A 24319-nucleotide genomic window follows, 5' to 3' on the forward strand; every position below is an offset into this window, starting at 1 on the left:
CTCTGTCCGAACGAAACAAAGCTAGCCCGTCTAGCTGGATGGCAGCGTCAGAAATCCCATCAGTGAGCCATGTCTCTGTGAAGACATACACGGAGCAAACTCTGTACTCCCGCCGAGTATTACGTTGGAGTCAGATGTAGTCCATTTTATTGTCCAGGGAGCGGACATTGGAGAGCAGAATATATATATGTACTTTTTGTAATTTAGTTTTTAAATTATGTATTTCAAAGTACTGGTGCCAGATAACAACAAATTTCATGACATATGCCAGTAATATTAAACCTGATTCAGATTCTTTGGGAAAATGGCCATGTTTGCACGCTAATATAATTCTTCTGTTATCCTCTCAATTTGGCAACTTAAATTGTTCCTGACAAACTTCTAAGTAAATTTATCATCAAAGTATATATATGTCACCATATACTATTTTGAGATTCATTTTCTTGCGGGCATTCATGATAAATACAAAGAAACAATATCATAAATGAAAATCTGCACACAACAGAGATGGACAAACAACCAATGTGCAAAGGAGAAGAAACTGTGCAAAAACAAACAAACAAATAAATAATCAGCCATGGTGAACTTCAGTTGCAGAGTACTTGAAAGTGTTGGGGTGAGTGAAGTTATCCTCACTGGTTTAAAAGCCTGATGACTGAGGAATAATAATTGTTCCAAAACTTGGTGGTATGGGACCTATACCTTCTTCCTGATGGACTTTTAAGTGGCATGCTTATATCCAACCACATCATGTTAGTAAACTGTAACTGAAAACACATTTACCAATTACCTTAAGACCATAAGACATAAGAAAAGAATCAGGCCATTCAAACCATTGAGTCTGCTCTGCCATTCCATCATGGCTGATTTATTATTCCTCTCAACCCTATTCTCTTGCCGTCTCCCCATAACCTTTGACTCCCTGACTAATCAAGAATCTATCAATCTCTGTTTTACATATACTCAATGACTTGATATCCACAGCCACCTGTGGCAATGAATTCCACCAATTCACTACCCTCTGGCTAAAGAAATTCCTCCTCATCTCTGTTCAGTTTTGCAAGAATGTAAGTATATATTTGCACTGCAAACCACTGTCAGTACAACAGTCTATTAAAAACAATAACATTCCATAACCACCCTAGAAGCACACCTCAATTATAATTAGAGGCCAAGGTCTCCCTGCCTTTGATCTGCAATTAAATGCAGCAACCTCACAATGCTGTATGCACTATTCTGGATTCATTTAATTCGCTTTACACTCCTACAACTTGATTCAAAATAATTGTCTTTAAAAGACACTTGGTGGGAAAGTGAGGCTCCAAGTTCTAAATTATCTCTGCTGGTCTTTGACTCTTTGACCATGTGCTCATCTAGACTTGCTATCACAGACACATGTCCTTCCTTGACCTATCAACCTGCAACTTGTACTCCTGTCCCCTTTCTCACCTTATTCTGTCTCCTGCCCCCTTCCTTTCCAGTCTTGATGAAGGGTCTCAGCCCTAATGCGACTGCTTATTCCCCTCCATAGATGCTCCCTGACCTGCTATGTTTCTCCAGCATTTTGTGTGTGCTGCTCTGGACTTCCAGCATCTGCAGAATCTCTTGTGTTTCTAACAAGCTCTTAACAATTAGTGTTTTTAAAGTATCAATCCTCTTTCCATATGTTTAATTGTGTTGGATTAGCATTTCTGCACATTGAATTCTTGTACTGTAAAACCACACACTCAAAGTGCAACAGTCACCAGCTGCATTAAACTGACTGCTACAATAGCAGGCTTTTCTCTAGAGAGCATAAATACAAGAGATTATGCAGGTACTGGAAAACGAAGGGTTTCGGCCTGAAACTACTGACTGTTTATTCCCCTCCATAGATGCTGAGTTCCTCCAGCATTTTGTGTATGTTCCTCCAAACAGAACATTCAGTTGATAGGTTACAAAGCACAAGATCTACAACTGACCTTAACTGGTTATGTCACCTTCTGGTATGGAGGAGCAACTGCACAGAATCAGAAAAGGTTGAAGGAAGTTGTAAACTCAACTAGCCCCATCATGAGCATTCACCTCCACAGCATCGAGGACACCTTTAAAAGGCGATGCCTCGAGGCAATATCCATCATTAAGGATCCCCAGTCACCCAGAACATGCCTCTTCTGATTGCTATCATCAAAAGAAACACTCGACATTTCAGGAGCAGCTTTTTCCCCTTCGCCATCAGCCTTCTCAATGGATAATGAATCCATAAATACCACCTCACTATTTTTCCTCCTTTTTGTAGCACTACTTATTTTTTTAATATAAATTTCTTTTGTAATTTATAGACTTTTAAAATTATGAATTGCAATTACTGCAGCAGTGAAACAACAAATTTCATGACATATGCCAGTGATATTAGATCTGATTCTGATGACAGCTAATGCTTGAATACCAAGTAAAACTCTGGTTCTCCATTCTTGAATTTGCTTACAGCTTTCCAGTTCTAGGCTGCAAGCATTTGGAAGTGGGTTAGGTTAGTCAGTCACAATCTGTGTCTTTAAGGTGTTTGTGCCAGTCTTTGACACATCTGGTGTGGTAGGTAGCCCTGCTAACATTGTCAGGTGAATTCCAATATTTGGAGACCCAGACATTCTTAATGCTATTTATTCTCAAAGCAAGATTAATTTGAAAATAATCAAATGGTATGCATTACCAAGTGGTATAAAATTGCTCAGTTTCATAGTTTGTGGTTTGATACAGTTAAACTATGTGCTCACTGCAGTCTCAAAACATCAGACTTTAGAAGGAAATGGTCTTTGAAGCTGTGCTACACTTCTGATGTTATCTTAAGGTGACCTTTTCAGCATCTCTCTGCATTATGTGGAAAAGGCCAAAGCACAAAGTTTACCAAAGACACATCTGTATTTGTAAGCATTGCTTCTCCTTGTGAGGATTAAACGAGATTTGTGCACATCTTTCCAGACAGCACCCAGCATTTAGTAATTAGGACAAATCATAGCAACATTTTGTCAAACCTCCAAGAGGACCACAACCTTGTCATAGGGTTTGAAGGCTTGTGCGCCTCAATGACCTGGAGAATTATGCTGGCTGGAAGCCAGAGCTTTATGTTTTTCCTCTTGGTAGGGTCACCCATGCTAAACAGGTCAAAAGTAGAGGCCAGACTAAGAATGATCCACCAGTTCTCCAGGTTCGGAGGTTCGGCTCAGGGCTAACAACCCTGCCGAGTCAAACAAAGCTGTTACGGAAACAGCAATGAAGAATCCTCTACATCTGAGTGTGAAGGTATACCTGAGTCTCTACCCGGGACTTGTATGGCTGACAGCAGTGAAAACTGAGTGGAAGCAACTGATGTGACAAAGGAAACCCTGAACACCACTGACGTCAAGGTTGGAGGAGCTTCATTGCTGCTTTAAATGCCAGTGCTGTATTGAGCAATAAGGAATCTACAAGATCCTATTGAAAATATTTTAGTACAGTGATAGCAAGAAGTCAATGATAAACAAAAAAAAACTCTCCTCTTTGCTACTTCACATAAAGAGACATACTTACTTTTTGTTTATCAAGTATCTTCATGGCATAGTACTGTTCTGTGCCTTTGTGTTTCACCAACATAACTCTTCCAAAAGAACCCGTTCCAAGTGTTTTTTGCCTTTCAAAATCATCTAGGCCTGCAGTATTCTGAAAGATATAGATATTTTTTAAAGGTTTTTTCGATATCCAGAAATATTTCACTGGTGTGCCTTCTACTTAATTTTCACAAACATCTTGTGTCCATGAAGTGACTTTTCTGGAATTGCTTCTTTCAGAGGGTACAGTACTCAAATATGAAACTCGTCTCAAGGAAGGGAACTTACTTGATAGATTTTGCAAGTTATAAAAGCAAGTGCAGTTGTTCTGAAGGACCATGGTAAAATATTTCAGCATACAATTTAAAAGATTTCCAACAGAAACTGAATAATTTCTGCCACTGATTCTAGACATGTGAAGCCAATTTTAGCAACCTCATTAACACCTTGGCAAATTATCTGCAATTTGTGAGAAATTACTGTAATTATTAGCAAATGATACTCTCCTCTCCCCTTTTAGGTACATCAGTATCATGGATCCAGCCATAATATGCACTGATATGAACTGATTTCCCTACCATGTCTCTGCCGACCAACATGCCTATTTATACCATTCCACAACACCCACCCCCAGTTAATTCCACATCCCTCTATGTCCTGCTCCATCAAGGAACTGTCCAAGCATCTCTTAGCTGTTGTTAAGCAGCTCTCTTAACTGGAGTCCTGATGAAGGGTTTTAGCCAGAAATGTCATCATTTCAAGGATCACTATCATCACGTGCTTAATCCCTCTTCCAAAGATGATGCCTGACCTGCTGAGTTCCTCTAGCACGTTCTATGTATTTCCAGCATCTGCAGGATCTTTGTTTATTCTTAACTGTTGTTACTGATCCTGCTTCCTCCAGCAGCTCATTCCAACTATCAATTACACGTGAAGAATTTACCTCTTTTAAACCACTTAGCTCAGAAAAGGACCAATAACATCATGAAGGATCCTACTTAACCTGCTCATGGACTGTTTGTTCCACTTCCATCAGGAAGGAGGCTGTGTAGCATCCACACCAGGACCACCAGACTTACTTTCCCCAAGCAATAAGGCTGATCAACACCTCCACCCACTATCCCAACCCTCCATACCCACAACCACCACTACTTTATCATTTCCTGTCAGGCACCTCCTGTGCCTAGCATTGCTATATGGACATACAATCAACCTATGTATATAAGCTGTCTCATGTGTATATACTTATTGTACTTTTAAAATTTATTATGTTCTTTACCTTATTGTGTTTTTTGTGCTGTATTGGATTTAGCTGATAGGAGTAATGCACAGACACAACAAAAGCGTTCTCGCACAGGTCTGGCGAAGAGCTTTAAAAACCCAGTCTCAAGAAAAGAAACATATCGCTTAGCGGAACAGTCATCGTGGGAGTAGTCTGAGTCAGAGTAGTAAGGTTTTGGCTCAATAAGGTTTCAGCGAGAATAGGCAGAGGCAAGGTAAATAGGTAAGGTCACTCCTATTTCTTATTTTCTGAATTAAGTGTTAAGTGAATAGGGGGTATGTCTGTAGAGCCAATGTTCTGTTCTGGGTGTCAGATATGGGACTTCAGGTAGTACTTTATTTTGAGTACTGTTGAGGGGGGGGGCCTGTGAGTAGCAACAGTGGCCATGCCCCTAGCACAGAGTGTGTCTGCCTCTGTGGCTCAGAAGTGCAGGAAACTGAAGAGGATGGCAGCAGTAACAAGGGACTCTATAGTTAGGGGGACGGTTAGGTGATTTTGTGGACGCGTAAAAGAAACACAGATGGCAGTTTCCCTCCCAGGTACCAGAGTCTGCGATGTTTCTGAACATGTCCATAATATCCTGAAAAGGGAGAGTGAGCAGCCAGAAGCCGTGGTACATATTGGTCCCAACGACATGGGCAAAAAAAAGGGAAGAGGTCCTGAAAACAGAATACAGGGAGTTAGAAAGGAAGCTGAGAAGGGATGGCTTTTTAGAGCAGGTTGTGCTTGAGCCTACTCGAGGAATGGCTATCTTAGATTGGGTGTTGTGTAATAACCCAGATCTTATTAGGGAGCTTAACGCAAAGGAACCCTTAGGAGGCAGTGATCATAATATGATTGAATACAGACTGATATTTGAGAGGGAGAAGCATAAATCACGTGTATCAGTATCACAATGGAATAAAGGGAATTACAGAGGCATCAGAGAGGAACTTGCCCAGGTGGATTGGGGAGGATACTGGCAATGATGACGGCATAGAACAGAGATGGCTGAAATTTCTGGGAATAGTTCACAAAGTGCAGGATGGATATGTTCCACAGAAGTAGTTCTCAAATGGTACGGCTAGGGAACTGTGACTGACAAGGGAAGTTAAGGACTGTATAAAAGCCAAGGAAAGGGCATATAAGGAAGCAAAAGTGAGTGGGAAGTTGTTAAATCCAATAAAAAGCCACTAAAAAAGCTATAAAAATGGAAAAGATGAAATATGGAGGTAAACTAGCCAATACTATAAAGCAGGGTACTAAATGTTTTTTCAGTTATATAAAGAATAAAAGTGTGGTGAGAGTTAATATTGGACCACTGGAAAATGATTCTGGTGAGGTGGTAATGGGGACAAAGAAATGACAGACGAACTTAATAAGTACTTTGCTTCCGTCTTTACTGTGGAAGACACTAGCTGTATGCTAGAGGTCTATGAATGTCAAGGAGCAGGAGTGAGTGCCATTGTTATTACAAAAGAAAACGTGCTAGGCAAACTCAAAGGTCTTAAGGTGGATAAGTCACCTGGACCAGATGGACTACAGTTCCGAGTCCTGAAAGGGGTTGTTGAGGAGATAACGGATGCATTGGTCATGATCTTTGAAGAACCACTTGATTCTGGCATGGTCCTGTAGGACAGAAAAATTGCAAATATCACTTCATTCTTTTAAGAAGGGAGGAAGGCAAAAGAAAGGAAATTATAAGCCAGTTAGCCTAACCTCAGTGGTTGGGCAGGTGTTGGAGTCTATTATTAGGGATGAGGTTTCGGGGTACTTGGTAGACTAATGATAAAGTAAGTCAAAGTCAACATGGTTTCTGTCAAGGGAAATACTGCCTGACAAATCTGTTAGAATTCTTTGATGAATTAACAAGCAGGGTGGATAAAGGAGAGGCAGTGGATGTCATTTACTTATATTTTCTGAAGCAATTGTTAAGGTGCCTCACATGAGGCATAACAAGATAAAATCCTCTGGTGTTCTAGGAAAGATATTAGTATGGATAGAGGAATGGCTGACAGGCAGGAGGCAGCAAGTGGGAATAAAGAGGGCAATTTCTGGTTGGCTATCAGTGACTATTGGTGTTCCTCAGCGGTCAGTATTGGGTCCACTACTTTTCACATTGTTTGTCAATGATTTAGATAATGGAATTGATGGCTTTGTGGCAAAGTTTGTGGATGATATGAAGACTGGTGGAAGGGTAGGTAGTGCTGAGGAAACAATGCGATTGCTGAAGGACTTAAGACAAATTGGAAGAATGGGCAAAAAAGTGGCAGGTTGAGTCTGTGGTAAAGAAGGCAAAAACAATGTTGGCATTTTTTTCAAGGAGAATAGAATATAAAGCTGAAGTTTAATAAGACACTAGACAGGCTGCACTTGGAGTACTGTCACCAGTTTTGGGCCCCTTTATCTCAGAAAGGAATTCAGAGGAGGTTTGATGATGGGGATCTTTTAGAACAGAAGAAAGGAGGAATTTGTTTAGCTAAAGAGTGTGAATCTGTGGAATCCTCTGCCACAGACTGCGGTGGAGGCCATGTCTGTGGGTGTATTTAAGGCAAAAGTTGATAGATTCCTGATTGGTCAGGGCATCAATGGATATAGTGAGGGTGCAGGTGTACGGGGTTGAATGGGATCTGGGATGAGCCATGATGTAATGGCGAAGCAGACCCGGTGGGCTAAATGTCCTAATTCTGTTCCTAAGTTTTATGGTCTTATACAGTAGCAATAATATTGTTCTTCTTTCCAGTTATGTACTGGAAAAAACATGAAACAATCTTGAATATCCTCCAGTTTTAGAGGGACTGGTTACCTGCATCTCCATATCTGAGTTTTATATATCTTTTATGTCTGCTCTCAGCCTCCTTAGCTTCAGAGAAAACTGACCCAGCTTACCCAATCTTCCCTCATAACTGAAGTCCTCCAGTCTAGCTAACATCCTGTATAATGTGGTGACTACAAATGCACACATTACTGAGTGCAGCTCACCAGTGCTTTGGAAAAATGTAACATCCCAACTTTCACTTAATGTTTTAGCCAATGAAGGCAACAGGCAATAATGATATATGCATTCTTCACCATCCTGTCTACCCATGTTACCACTTTCAGGAACTAAGTAACAGCATCTCAAGCTTTCATGATTCATCAATACAGTCCAGGGCCTTGCCATTCACTCTGTAAGTTCAGTCCTGCTTTAACTTCCCAATGATACATCACTTCACATTGTTTTTATTTAGAGATATAGCACCGTAACAGACTCTTTTGGCCCAACAAGCCCATGCCACCCAATTACATCCGTGTGACTTTTTTTTGGCTGTATTCATGGCTATTCATTTATGGTTGAATGACAATTAAACTTGAACTTTTCACTGTCCACATCATCATTGATTTTGGTATTGTCTGCATACTTACTAATCATGCCACCCACATAACTCATCCAAATCATTAATGTATGTGAAAACAAGATGACCCTATACTGACCCTGTGTCACACAGTTGGTCACAGCCATCCAATCTGGAAAAACAAACACCCTTTGTCTTGTACCCCCAAAGCCAGCATTGTCTGAAAATTGTCAGCTCATCCAGGATCTAATGTGGTGGGACATTCCAGACTAGCCTACTATGCATGATCTTGTCAAAGTCTGTGTAGACAATGTCTACCACCTGCCCTATCCTCTTGGTCACCTTTTCAAAAAAAAAATTGACCAAATTTCTAAAATAGAAAATCAGTCCTTAACTAGACTTAGTTAAATTTAGTCACTTCTCTAGGACATAATCAGGGCAGCATGGTGGCATACTGGTTAGCATAATACCATTACCCATTTCATATAGAGGGGGAGTCTAGAACCAGTGGGCACAGCCACAGAATAGAGGGTCATCCATTTAGAATGGAGATGAAGAGGAATTTCTTTAGCCGGGGGTGGTGAATGTCTGCAGTTCATTGCCACAGCTGCAGAGGCCAAGTCATTTGGTATATTTGTCAGTGGAGGTTGATAGGTTCTTGATTAGTCAGGGCATCAAAGGTTATAGGGAGAAGGCAGGAGAATGGGATTGAGAGGGACAATAAATCAGTCATGATGGAATGGCAGAGGAGACTTGATAGGAGCAGAATTAGGCCATTTGGCCTATGTCTTATGGTCTTATTACAGCGCTAGCAATCTGGGTTCAATCCCTGCTGCTGTCTGTAAGGAGTTTGTACGTTCTCCCTATGACCACCTGGGTTTCCTCTCAGTGCTCTGGCTTTCTCCCACGTTCCAAAGACGTACCAGATGATAGGTTAATTGGCCACATGGGTGTGATTTGGCAGTTGGGGGCTTATTGGATCAGAGGAGCCTATTACTGTGCTGCAACAATAAATAAATCAAATAAAAACAGTCATGTTCTGGTTACAGAAAGACCTTGTCATTCCAAATACAAGTAAACCCCATCTCTCAGAATCCCTTCCAATAGCTTTCCCACCATCAATCAGAGCTACTCTGCAAGATCCTTAAGCAGATATAGATAAATGCTCAATAATGGAGGTAACCTTTGGAATCAATGCACATGGAACCTGAATGGGCAACATATTGGTTTTAAAATCTTAAAATGGGATTTAAATACAGAATCCAAAAAGGAATGGAGTTCATTCTGATCTGCCGTGCAAGCAGGCTGCCAGCTCATTTATACCTCGTATAAATTATGGTTGTGTTGGTTGTTGACATAAATGACAGATTTCCCTGAAATAGTTCGATGTACTTGTGAAAAAAATAAACCTAATCTTAAACCTTATACAAAAGCAAATTTGGAAAAGCACTTTCAAGTTGACATTCAATGTAAAAAGCAACTGTATTTTATCATTGAGTAATAAATGAAAATTTTAAAAGAAATCTTCATTGTTCATGTTAAACTCCAGCTGTAAAGTGGATTTTATTAAACACATAGATGTTACGAGGTTAATTGTAATTGGGCAGTGTGGGGTCACTGGGCTGGAAGGGCCTGTTACCCTACTAATTAAAGGAGAAAAATAAATGTTCAAGGACAAAAGGGGACATAATGTTTCAAAAAAGTAATTACCAGCTGCAAATGGATGGTCAGTTGATGGCTCAGATAGAGTGAACGTGGAAGTGGACTTCCTACAGTGGGTGAGTCTACGACTACAGTGCACAGCCTCAGAATAGACATCAGAGGAATTTCTTTAGTCAGAGTGGTAACGAATCTGTAGAATTCATTGCTACAGACATCAATGGAGGCCAAGTTATTGGGTATTGGGTATATTTAAAGCAGAGGTTGATAGGTTCTTAATTAGTAAGGGGGTGTCAAAGCTTTTGGGGAGAAGGCGGGATAATGGGTTTGAGAGAAATAAATCAGCCATGATGGAATAGCAGAGCAGACTCAATGGGCCAAATGGCCTAATTCTGCTCCGACGTTTTATGGTTTTAAAACTTAATAATAAATTCTTTGCATACCTTTTCATCAGAGAATGGAAATGTTTAAAGCAATAATCAACTGGTCTAATACTAGAAACCAGCTGTTAAATCAATTATATCAAATTACAGGCCTACAGTAAAATCCATTCATTTAGACCACAGTCTCAATTCAACTCCCTAACTTAAAAGTTACAGCCCAACAGATGAAGCCCACTCAAGTTTAGATACCGGAATGTGCGCTGATCTCAAACCATGATCTAGATATAGATGGAAAATATCTGCCAAGTTTGTGCTTCTAATTATCAGATCATCTTACATGGTTAGGCATGTAAGGGCACCAATTAATGCTAACACTTGGTTAGGCTTTGATCTTGTCTCCACCTAACACATGACTTATCTCAACTCTTACTGTGCAGGCTTATTTAAAAATGGCCAATTCAGCAAAGCAACCTTTCAACAACTGGCACTTAGGAATAGCTGCCTTGCAATAGGCGGCCAACTTCTGCACGTAGAACATAACAAAATGGTACAGGCTCTTCAGCCCATGATGTTGTCCCGACCCTTTAGCTTACTCCAAGATCAATCCAACACTTCCCTCCCACATAACCCTCCATGTTTCTACCATCTATATTTTAGAGTCTCTTAAATGTTCCTAATATATTTGCCTCTACCACCACCCCTGGCAGCTCATCCCATGCACTCATCACTTTGTGTAAAGAACCTACCTCTGACATAACCCCCTCCATACTTTCCTGCAATCACCTTAAAATTATGCCCTGTTGCATTAGCTATTTCCATCATGGGAAAAAGTCTCTGGCTGCTCACTCACTCTATTTTTTGTTCAGGCGCCTTGCCGTTCGGCATAGGCGATCATGTCTCTCAATCCATCACAGTCCCTGACCCTCCGAATTGTAGTTGTTGCCTCCCGTTTCTAACCGTGATGTTAATCCATCTATCATTTTCATTCTCTGTCGGCCTCTGCTTCTTTTTCTTTCCAGTTTTCCAGTTGTAACTAAATGTTCTAATGTCTCTCTTCACATGATGTGTCCAAAGAATTTTGACTGCTGTTTTCTGAGTTTTTTAAGTAATGTACATTTTGTTTTCGTTCTCTGTAGAACTTCTTTGTTGGTTATCCTGTCCGTATATGATATGCACAGTGAAAGGAGGTGTAAGGCGCTCCTTCCGTCCGATAGCCTACAGGTCACCCTTGGGTAAGGTGTAGTACCTGTTTAGCCTCCCAATCAGGGCCGCGTGAAGCCATGGTTTGCAGGTGGTGGATGGTTTTTTACAAGCAGATTCTACAAATTGGAATTTATGGCTGTAAAACTAAAAATGCTGGACAGATGAATCTGCTGATCAATGGCCAGGGTTACCCGTTCAATATGGACACTCCAACTAAAGGCGGCAAAGGGAAACCACTTCAGTATTCCTCCCTTGTATAATCGTGAACTCAAATCAACTATGGTCCCACTCTATTACCCTGTGTAAAAATAATCTACCTCTGACATCCTCTTTATAATAAACTTTCCACCGTACATTTTTAAATTATGCCCCTTGTATTTAAGAAGAGAGATAGCAAATATATTGGGTTTAAGAAATATGAAGCTAATATTTGCAGCTTATGCTTGTAAAAATCAGTTACATGTGACTAAATGCTAGTAAAATATAATGGCAACCTGCTCGCTGAACTTTAGTCTAACACTGTTGTCTCTCTTTAGTGTAATTCACATCTTATAGAGTAATACCTAATTAAATGAAATAGAGGGGAAAAATAATATAGAAACCTAACCAAGCTGAATGGAAAAGTCTACAGAAAGTGGATGCAGCCCAGTCCATCATGGGTGAAGCCCTCTCCAAAATGGAGTGCTATCAGAGGAAAGCAGTATCCATCAAGGACCCAACAAAGCAACACACACAAAATGCTAGAGGAACTCAGCAGGCCAGGCTGCATCTATGGAAATGAGTAGTCAATGTTTTAGGCTGTGGCCCTTCAGCAGGGCTGGAGAAAAAACAATGAGGAGTAGAGTCGAAAGGTGGGGGGAGGGGAGGGAAAACACAGGGTGATAGGTGAAACTGGGAGAAGGAGGGGTGAAGTAAAGAGCTGGGAAGATGATTGGGGAAAGAGAGACAGGGTTGAAGAAGGAAGAATCTAATAGGAGAGGACAGAGCGACATGAAAGGAAGAAAAAGGGGGAAGAGCACCAGAGGGAGGTGATGGGCAGGTAAGGAGATAAGGTGAGAGAAATCCATGGGTTTATAATAAATATCAATAGATAAGCTGTCTCCAGAGACAGAGACAGTGAGATCGGGAAAGGGGAGGGAGGTATCAGAAATAGACCAGGTTAATTTGAGGGCAGAGTGTAAGTTGGAAGCAAAGTGGATGAAGTCCACCAATGCATTCAATGTAGTGTAGAAGTGGGGGGCAGCCACCAGTGTAGGCTTGGAACATAGAACATAATTTTAAAGAAATTATTAAGAAAGAGGACAAGCTCCGCTAAACAGAGGAGAGTAGTGGTGGAGGGGAACTGATTGGGTCTGGTGTCCAGAAAGAAACAGAGAGTTTTGAGGCCTTCCTGGTGGGGGATGGAGTTGTGTAGGGACTGGGCATCCATAGTAAAAATAAGATGATGGGGGCCTGGGAACCTGAAATAATCGAAAAGATCAAGAACATGTTAAGTGTCACAGATCTAAGTAGGAGGGGACTGAATGGGGGGGGGGAATAAAATAGAGTTGAAATTTGCAGATATCAGTAGGGTAGAAACAAGCTGAGAAAATGGTTCTACCTTGCCAAGTGGGTTTGTGGACCTTGGGTAGGAGGTAGAAATAGGAGGTGCGGGTTGCAGGAAATATGAGGTTGGTGGCAGTGGATGGGAGATCCTCAGAGCTAATAAGGTCAGTGATGGTGAGCATCCAGGCCATGTTCTCTTCTCACTGCTGCCATCAGGAAGGACTCAGGACTCACACAACTAGGTTCAGGAACAGTTATTATTGTTAATCATCAGGCTCCTGAACCAGAGGGGATAACTTCCCCCAACCCAACACTGAACTTTCCCCACAATTTATAGATTCACTTTCAAGGACTCTTCACCTCATGTTCTTGATATTTAATGCCTATTTTTTTTTTGTTTTCTTTGTATTTACTGTGAATGCCAACAAGAGAATGAATCCAGGGTTGCATATGGTGACATATATGTATTCTGATAGTAAATCTTCTTTGAACAATGAAGTCACCCAACACAAATTCCAAAATACATTAGGAGCATGAGCAGGTCAAAGGGCACGTCAATCCTTGTACCACTGCCACGATATCCCAGTTGTTATACTCAGTGTCTCCGCCTATGACAGCAAGAAAACTAATGATGTTTTGATGAAGCACCTTGGCCCAAAACAATGATTGTTTATTGCTTTCCATAGATGTTGCCTGACCTGCTGAGTTTCTCCAGCATTTTGTATGTGCTACTCCAGATTTCTAGCATGTGTTTAAAAAAGCCGAATGCTTTCTTCACTACACTGCCCAGCTACGTTGCCATTTGAGAAGCAATGGACCTGCACCCTAAGCTCCCTTTGTACATCAGCATTTCAAAGATCCCTGCAATGTACGGTCAAGGTCAAAGTAAAGTTATTATCACAAATGCGTACATGTCACCATATACTAACCTTGAGATTCGTTTTCTTGCAGGCATATAGAGAAAATAAAGAAATACAATAGAATTTATGAAAAATTATACAGACACTGACAAACAACCAATGACAAATTGTGCAAATAATAAACAATAAAACTGATAACAAGAGTTGTAGAATTCTTGAAAGTGAATCTGTAGGTTGTGGAATCAGTTGTACATCAATATGTATATATCAGATTTATATACATCTGGCCAGTAATGGATGACTCAAAATGCATTACCTCACCCTTACCCAGCTTAAATTCCATTTGACACTGCTCCACCCAACTATATGTCTTTCTCTGTATCATTGGGTAACCATCCTCAATTTGTGTTGTCAGCAAACAACACATTCTCATCCACATCATTTACGTATAACAAACAAAGGTCCCTAGAGCCATCTCTGCAGTACACACTGGTTACAAATGTTGACCCACTACCACTAAGCCAAGATATCTTGGACCTCCATATGCCTTAACTTTCTGGACAGTGTGGGATCTGGTCAAAAACCTTGAAGTCCATGCATACTCTACCTACTTTCCAACAAGGGCTGGCAAAGTAGTGTTGCACTTAACAGTGGCAGCAATCAAGGTTCAGTTTCTGCCGTTGTCTGTAAGGAGTTTGTATGTTCTTTCCATGACCACTTGTTCCCTCGGGTGCTCTAGTTTCTTCCCGCATTTCAAAGACATATGGGTAAGAGTTACTAAGTTGAGGACCTGGCAATGTTGGCACCAGAAGCTTGGTGACACTTGTGAGCTGCCCTCAGCACATCTTCAAAGTGTGTTGGTCATTGATGCAAACAGCGCATTTCATTGTATATTTCAACACACATAGAACAAATAAAGCTAATCTTTTAAAATCTTTATTTCTCAATTTAGTGACTTCTCAAAAAACACTAAGATTTGAGAGGTAGGAAGATTTCCTATAAACAAAATCATTCTGATTCCCTAGAATCAGTCCCAGATTTCCAAGTGATAAATCCTGGCCCTAAGAATTATCTTCCAATAGTTTCTCTGAGATTGATATAAAGTTTACCAGCTTGTAGATCCTCTTATCCTTACCACCCTTCAATATAGAAACAACATTGTTTACTCTGGTCTGCCAGTGCTAAGCGCAACGTAAAAATCTCCATTAGAGCACCAGCTAGCTCCTTCTTACTTCCCATAACTGCCCAACACAGATTTCATCAGTTCCTAAGGATCTGTCTAACTTAATGCTGTTAATCAAACACTTCCTGTTGCCTGATGTGCACGTTTTCCAGACTCTGACTATATACTTTGTCTATGTCTCTCATAACTTTATGCAATCAGCCTTCACTGTTTTAGGAAACAAACAATCCAAATTTGTCCACGCTCTCCTTATATCTAAAACTCGAATCTGGACAACATCCTGGTGAACCTCTTCTGCACCCTCTTCAGATCCTCCACACTCCTCCTGAAATGTGGGGACCACAACTGCACACAATGCTCCAAACATGGCCTAACCAAAGTTTTATACAGTTGCAACATGACTTCCTGACATTTATTTATTTAGAAATATAGCATGGAACAGTCCCTTCAGACCAGCGAGCCACGCTGTCCAGCAACCAACCTAATTAACCCCAGCCTAATCACAGGACAAATTACAACGGCCAAATAACCTAGCTGATACATCTTAGGTGTGTGGGAGAAAACCGATGTGCTCACAAGAAGAATGGACATTTTTTTAAATATTCAATGCCCCTGTGCAGCCTACCTTCTTTACCACCCTATTTATGTCTGCCTGTGCTACCACCTACTGGAAACCAAACTCTATGTTTTTCAATATTTCTTAAGAGTCCTATCATTCACTGTGTACAGCCTAGTTTTTTCAGTCTATATTCAGTGAGCTATGGGCAAAGCCCAAAATGCTTGGCAGCAAGGTACAATCATGCTTTCAAGGGTCCTGTCATCTACTGTATACTCTCCTTGCATTTGACCTCCCAATACTTGTCCATTTGTTTCTCTGCCCACATTTCCAGTTGGTCTCTATCCTGATGAATCCTTCTGTCACAGTAAAGCAGCATCCATCATCAAGGCCATGCTCTCTTCTCGCAGCTGCCATTGGGAAGGAAGTTCAGGAGCCTCAGAACCCACACCACCAGGTTCATGAACAGATGTAACCCCTCAACCATCAGGCTCTTGAACTAGAGGAATAACTTCACTAACCCTTTCAGTGAACTTACTATGGACTCACTTTAAAGACTCTTCAGCTCATGTTCTCGATATTTATTGCTTATTTATTTTTTCTTTTCTCTCTTTTTCATATTTGCAGTTTGTTGTCCTTTGAACATTGGTTGTTTGCCTGTCCAGATAGGTGCAGTCTTTCATTGGGACTATTGTGTTTCTTGGATTTATTATGTATGCCCACAAGAAAACAATATCAATATCATGTAGTGACATATATGTACTCTAATAATAAATTTATTTTGAACATTTCCTTTGACAATTTTCCTCCCTATCCACAACTCTGCCAGTTTTTGTCATCTGCACACTTACTAATCAACTCAATTACATTTTTGGGGAAACCATTTACACACGGTCACAAACAAGAACGGTTCCAGTACTGATCTTTGCAAAACACCACTGGTCACAGATGTCCAGACAAACTGACACCCCTCCACCATCTATTGCCAATCCAATTGTAAATCCAATGTACCAAGTCTCTGGATCAGCCCACCGTGATGGACCTTGTTGAAAGCTTTACTGGAGCCCATGTTTAGAACATCCATTGCCCTACACTCATAAGACTTGATAGAGCTGTACAAGAAGTATGGATCAAGTGGACAGTTACACACTTTTTCCCAAGTTGGAAATGACTAATAAAAGGGGGCATAACATTAAGGTGTTAGGAAGAGAATTATGGGTGGTGTCAGAGGAAGGTGTTTTTTTTAAACAAAGTGGTGGGTGTGTGGAACACCCAGACACATGGATGAAAGAAGAATAGAGACCTATACCGGTGGCAAGGGTCAGATTAATCTTAAAATTTGTTAAAAGTCTGGCATAACATCGTGGGCTGAAGGGCTGTATTGTGCTTTAATGTTCTATATTCATTGTCATTACCTCTTCAAAAAACTGAAGTTTGTGAGCATGACTTCCCTCACATAAAGCCATGCAGACTATCCCTAATGAGAATTTGCTTTTCCAGATGCAATTAGATTCGACCCTTGAAAATCTTCTCCAATAGTTTCTCTACCACGGATGCAAGGCTCATTGGCCTATTATTTCCTGGCTTGTCTCCAACTGCTACTCTTAAACACAGGAATAATCTTGGCTATTCTCCAGTCCTCTAGGGCTTCTCTCACGGCCCCAGTGATCCCCTCTTTCCAGTTTCCTATTGTGGTGGAGTCTAAGACTAGAGCACACAGCCTCAAATTAGAGGGACATCTATATAGAATGGAGATGAGGAAGTATTTCTTTAATCAGAGAATGGTGAATCTGTGGAATTTGATGCCACAGTCGGCTGTGGAGGCCAAGGTCATTGCGTATATTTAAGGCAGAGGTTGATAGGTATTTGATTAGTCAGGGCATGAAGGGATATGGGGAAAAGGCAGGAGATTGGTGCTGAGAGAGAAAATGGATCAGCCATGATGAAATGGCAGACCAGACTTGATGGGCCAAAAGGCCTAATTCTGTTCTTATATCTTATGGTCTTATATAATCTGGGGGCAAACCTAGGCCCTGGGGACTTATCAAATTTAATGTTCTTCAATTAAACAAAAAACACCACCTACTTGATATTAAAGTGTCCAAGAATACCAGCATACCCCTGCCTGATATTCTTCTTTCTTCCCACTACCTTACAATTTATAGCAATATTAATATCTTTTCACTGTACTAATGCCACAAAACAATACATTTAAAGATTAGCTTTATTTGTCACATGTACATTGAAACACTGAAACCTACAGTGAAAGGCGTCACTTGCGTCAATATCCAACACAGTCTGAGGATGTGCTGGAGCAGTTCACAACTGTTGCCATCATAGCATGCCCACAGCTTACCAATCTTAACAAGTATGTCTTTGGAATGTGAGAGGAAACTGGAACACTCAGAAGAAAGCCATGAGGTCACAGAGAGAACGTACAAACACCTTACAGAGAACGGCAGGAATTGAATCACGATCTATGGCGCTTGAAAGTGTTAGGCTTGCCATAATACTACTGTGAATATAAATTACACATCATACAAGTCAATGCTAATAAATCTGACTCTGATCTGACTGTCCTCCCTGTCCTTCTCCTCACTGATCACTGAGGTGAAGCACTTGTTTAGTACTTTCCCAATATTCTCTAGCTACAGGTGTAAATTCTCTTCTTTGCCTCAAGTGGTCCTATCCTCTCCCTAAATGCATTTTATTTAGAGATACAGCATAGTAACAGGCCATACCGGCAAATGAGCCCACACTTTCCAGTAACACCCATGTGACCAATTCACCTACTAATGCATAGGTCTTTGGAAAGTGAGTGGAAACTCGGCGGAAACCCATGCAATGACAGGGACGATATACAAATGTCTTCTAGACGCAATGGTATTGAACTTGGGTTGCTGCTGTTGTAACCGCGTTAAGCTAACCACTATGCTACTATTCTGCACCAATGCAATATATATCTCACTGGGGCTGCATCTTCCTGCAGCAATATCATATTTTCCATTTGCTATACTTCTGTTATTCACCTGTTCAGCAAATCTTTGTTATTAGGTGAGCGTTTATAAACTATTGGAACCGTTGCCAAGACTTTGGCACATGTGTCTAATAGTTACTTCCCATTTTTTGAAAGGGATTTAATCCCATATCTCAACTGGAGTGATAATGGATAACGTGGCTGCTCTTTCATACACACGACGCCCTCAGGTGGTGTCACATAATGTTATCGGTCTATATGAGCAAAGCACAAAATAAAATCATCAATACATACCTGTGGTGGACTTTCCCATTTTCTTAAGAAGTCTTCTTTGGCTTTTGCTAAGAACTCTTTCACTATGAAACAAAGAGAGGTGCAATGATTAGAAACTACAACAATGGAACTGTCAGAAGCATGGCTCATGAAGATAAAAAATAGTTGAATTATCAGGTGTACAAGTAGTATTAATTTCTCTAAAAATTTATAATCAAACCACTTGAGGATTGCCAAATACATAAAACTACTTGCACACAGGATACAGAATTATTTTTTCAACATTTCCATTGCACAAACTTAAAAGCTTCTCAGTGGAGGACTTTTATCTTTAATCAATCAGCTATTGCTACTAGTTTGCAACAAACAATTTAATAAGAAAAAGTAAAAAGAAATCCCAAGCAACAACTAAGCAAGCAGTTTTAATGTTAGTAATGAATTGGAAGTGCAAAAGGACCACAGGCAAAGACACACAAAAGCAGTAAAATAATGCAAACCAAAGCTGCACATAGTCACAGAAGGTTGAATTTTTAAAAGTTATTTTAAATATTAAGAGGCTGTTCTGACTTTCTAATTGTAGCAACTTTGACACCAGAGAACTAAATCGCCATTAGGAAATAGTCTTTTTAATCTAAATACCTTTTCTTTTGACGTGCATTTAAAAAAGGTTGTCATGAGGACAATGGACATTCACTAGAATGCACATAGATGAAATGTTTCTGTATTACATCAACAGTTATTTATTCAATTGCATCAATCTTGTTCCACAATTTAAGTGTCATATAAAACATTATTCAATTTGTGAACAATTCTTTAAATTGAATCAATGATATAAAGCCAGCAGGAGAGACGGCGGAGCTGGCGCACTCCATGAGGGTGTGGCATCCAGGCTGGAGTCAGTGCTGCCCCCGGTGTTTGCTTGGCAGAAGACAAGTTGTATTGTGGTCGACTGCAATTTCTGCTGCATTCACAGACTCAGGGTCTGGACTACTTTTTTTGTGCGGCTGTATTTTATTGTTATTTATATGTGCTTGCTATCTTGTATATGCTATGCGCGCTTTGTGCGACTGACGATACTGTGCTTTGCGTCTTGGCCCTAGAATAATGCAGTCTTGTTTGCCTGTATTCATGGGTATTCATGTATGGTTGAATGACAATTAAACTTGAATTGAATAATTACCATTGTTATTTAGGTGATCAGCTTTATCACCTTCAAACATAAACTGATTTAACAATTCATCAATAATTGTTCAGGCATAACCTGAAATTGAAGCAAAACAATTTGAATTTTTCCACTTTCCCAAAATATTCAAAAATTGACCTTCTGTGACTTTGGGCTTCTTATGAAATAACACGCATACCAAAGGTCTCTACAGTTCATCAAGGGTTTTTCAGGACAATCACCCCAAGTAACCAAAGGGATGAGATGACGAGAAGAAAAGAAGGAGAGAAAAAAGTTTATGAATTTAACCACAGTAGAAAGGATGAATTACAAGTAGAACATACAGTACATTACACACTCCCAAAAATCAACAATAAATATTTTAACAATTTTCCACTTCAGTACATTACTGATGACAATACCCAACCATGGCGTGGAAAAGATGAGAACCTGGGAATAATAGGGCAATACTCATCTCAGGAGAGCTTATCACAGATATGAGAAGAAAAGCACTATTCAACAAGTGCTTCAAGTGCTCCGAGTGATTATGTTAACACTATCCAGGAAGGACAAAACCAATTTCTTGACAGAGTGGCTGAATGATTCTTTGAATCAATGAAGAGCCATGACTGTGTCAAGGTACAAGCACTGCATTTCCTTTTGAATGAGGAAAGGATACGTTCTCTGCCAATGATAAATCCTTTGTATTCTCAATTTCAATAGCCTTTGATCTGAACAGATTCAAATATTAATACTGGAAGCAAATCTGCAATATTTGGCCAATATCCAGATAAACTGGAATGCAAGATATGGCTAGGTTTCAAATTGATGGCTTACTCTTGAGGTGAACAAAATGGAGGTGGTCTGACTGAGTTTGAGGCCCTCCACTGGTTGGGGTAGACCACAAATGTTGCGTCCCAACTTTCTATCTGATATGCATGCCAGGGCAGTATGAAATGGGGAGCAAGCTATTAGCTCTGCCAAGTTAATTCCCAGGAAAACAACTTTTTCCCCACAAAGAAAGTTATGAATGGAATTCCAGGAAAATAAAGTATACCTACACAAAGAGGTGTTAAAAATAAGATAACTTCTACAATTTCTACAACATCAAACACAAGACATTTGCAGGGTATTCTCAGGACAGACTGAGCAGAAACAAATAGTCAGACGTTACTAGAATTCATAATACGACAAAACAATTGCAAGCATAATAATACAAAAAAACTTTTTCAGAAATCTCTATTCAATTTTGAAGCAGGACTTGTCTTCCAATTTGTATATCACTTCAAAGAAACTCAAAAAACAGTTACTTCCCCCAAGCAGTAAGGCTGATCAACACCTCTACCCACTAACCCACCCCTCCACACCCTGAACCACCACTAGTTTATCATTTCACGTCAGAGTCACCTTATATACAGACACTCTTGTGCCTAGTGTCACTTTATGGACATGCAATCAATGTATATAAGCTATCTTGTGTATTTATATTTATTGTATCTTTTAATATTGTATTCTTTATCTTATCGAGTTTTTTTATGCAGCATCAGATCTGGAGTAAAATTAATTTCGTTCTCCTTTACAATTGTTAACAGGAAATTACATTAAACATCCTTGAATCTTTAACCAAATCTCCCTCAAATGAAATCGACCAAGTAAACAGGACATATGTTAAATATTTAGATATTCTGTTCATAGACCATATCTCAACCATTAAAATTCAATTACCCTCTTTAAACAAAATACAGACACAGAATGTGTTGAATGTCTGAAGGAAATAATCTAATTTACAAGAATCGGCACAGGAATACACTCACTGAAATGAGAACAGTGTGGATAGGAACCATATGAGAAAATACTATGAAATAAAATTCCAAAGTTATATAGTGAGAACAGATAACTTTGGGACTTTATACGTTTTAAATCTCAAAGCTCGAAGTAAATTTATTATCAAAGTACATATATGTCACCATATACAACCCTGAGATTCATTTTCTTGCAGGCATTCACAGTAAATACAAAGAAACACAAAATAATTGATGAAAAAACACAGACAGACAAATGTCCTATGTGCAAAAGATAACTCCAAATACAAAAAGAAAAAAAAAGAAAAAGAATAATAATAAATAAGCAATAAATAAAAGATGAAGTGAGGAATCCTTGAAAGTGAGTTCAGAGGTTCTGGGAACAGTTCAGTGATGGGCAGAGTAACGTTATAAGACTATAAGATATTGGAGAGGAATTAGGCCATTTGGCCCATTGAGTTCTGCTCTGCTATTTCATTACAGCTAATCCAATTTTCCTCTCAGACCTAATCTCCTGCCTTCTTCCTGTATCCCTTCATGCCCTGACAAATCAAGAATCTATCAACCTCCGCCTTAAATATACCCAATGACTTGCCCTCCACAGCAGCCTGTGACAATGAATTCCACAGATTCACCACTATCTGGCCAAAGAAAGTCCTCATCCCTGTTCTAAAAGGACGCCCTCTACTTTAAGGCTGTGTCCTCCGGTCTTAGCCTCTCCCACCATAGGAAACATTTTCTCCACATCCACCCTATCAAGGCCTCTTTAACCATTCGATAGGCTTCAATGAGGTCATCCCTTATTCTTCTGAATTTTACAGACCCAGAGCCATCAAACATTCTATACATGACAAGCCGTTCAATACTGGAATGATTTTCGTGAACCTCCTTTGGACCCTCTCCAGTTTCTGCACATCCTTTCTTTCTTTTTCAATATTTTTATTAACTTTCACATAGAAGAATACAGAGTACATGAGGATATATATTATGAATCAAAAAAAGATAGAATAGCAACAAATACATTATATTCAAATCACATTTGCAATCGCAGTACCCTATATTCATAATCAAACAAGTACATTAATTAAATTGTAATTCTGATAAAGGGTCCAAACATGCTCCCAATATTCCAAATGAGGCCTCATCAATGCTTCATAAAGTTTCAACATTACATCTTTGATTTATATACCTGAGTCCTCTTGAAAAGTCCCTTTGCACTTCAATTTTTTAAAAATATTTTCTCTCCATTTTGAAAATAGTGAACTTTTTCATTTTATCCCCTCCGGTTCAAGAGCCTGACAGTTGAGGGATATTAACTATTCCTGAACCTGGTCATTTGGGTCCTCAAGCTCCTGTATCTCCAACTAAATGGCAGCAGTAGGAAGAGCGCATGGCCTGGAAGGTGGGGGCCCTTGATGATGGATGTTTCTTACAGACGTACTTAAAGGTGAGGAGGGCTTTACCCATGATGGACTGGGCTGTATATATATAGCAAACCAGGATAGTTAGCAGTCTTTTACCAGGTAGCAGACAAGCAAAATTAGATTTGCTAAGCTTAGAACAGAATATTATAGAAAGATCTGACCATTTATCAGGCCAAGTAGGTCAGAAAAATCAAGGCTAATTCATATTTCTTCAAGGACAGTTTTTGTATAAATACAAACATTCCCTAGTTTAATTGCAATACTGGATCGATATAGCTGATTCCATTTGGGAAAAATGTTTTGTGTAGTGTCTAACACTACACAGAATCCCACAGTAAACAACATGTTTGTTTAGTCATCCGGAGCTCTCACAAAGGTATATTCAACAACATAAGATTTGGAAGGTGTGAGATTTAAAATGAGATCCTTTTATTTTTACATAACCACCAATTAAGGAACCTTGCATTTTCTTATGTAGCTGACTGAAGCAGGTGGAGAAGCACTCTGAACTCTGGTGAGGAGAAATTCCTGAAAGCAGCAGAAGACAAACGGGCCCATTGAAAGGAATGCTGCATCTCCAGCAGAGCTAAGACCACTTATAGAAGCGACCTTTGCAATATAGACTGCCAATCTTGCATTGGTTTCATGCACCAACAACATAGAGAGCTAGGATGCAATATTCATGGTCAGCCACTGATACTATTATTCAAGCCATTAAGTGGATATTATTATATAATGACAAAATTAAAACTCTACACTTTAACTTGACAGTAAATCAAAGTAGCTGTTGTTTCTAGTTACTTGGTTAACTAATTATACTACTACAACAACAGAGAGTGCAAGTTGTAAATCGCCCATTAGGCAATAAATTAGGAGTCATAGAATCATACTAGATCCATAATGTCAAATATCACTGACAGCTAGAATTTTATCTTTTTATACCACCCTTTCAAGCGCGCAGAGTGAAAATAATATTTTTCTTTACTAATCTTATATATGACATCTTACAAAGTTATTTTTCATTTATTCTATGGAAGATGTCCAAATTATTTTCAGTATACATCAAGTCACTAATTTTCAAATTTCATTAAAAAAAAATCCTAATGCAATGGACTGCATCAATCTACAGCATC

At 39.7% G+C, this 24319-nt stretch overlaps 1 protein-coding gene across 4 annotated transcripts in view; it reads right to left on the reverse strand.

The window, feature by feature from the left end:
- The window catches only part of prkacba (protein kinase, cAMP-dependent, catalytic, beta a), a 239603-nt gene that overhangs the window by 43145 nt on the left and 172139 nt on the right, over positions 1 to 24319 (reverse strand). For 2 of the 4 annotated variants that reach the window (XM_073062541.1, XM_073062539.1), the window contains exons 2-3: positions 18820 to 18881; positions 3547 to 3675 (exon numbers count right to left, since the gene is read on the reverse strand). In XM_073062541.1, coding sequence (XP_072918642.1) covers positions 3547 to 3675; positions 18820 to 18881 — 191 coding nt within the window. The remainder of the gene's footprint in view (positions 1 to 3546; positions 3676 to 18819; positions 18882 to 24319) is intronic. The other 2 variants (XM_073062542.1, XM_073062540.1) reach the window with 1 other exon arrangement.

The sequence above is a fragment of the Hemitrygon akajei genome, chromosome 12 (assembly GCF_048418815.1).
Source record: "Hemitrygon akajei chromosome 12, sHemAka1.3, whole genome shotgun sequence".
Taxonomy (NCBI): domain Eukaryota; kingdom Metazoa; phylum Chordata; class Chondrichthyes; order Myliobatiformes; family Dasyatidae; genus Hemitrygon; species Hemitrygon akajei.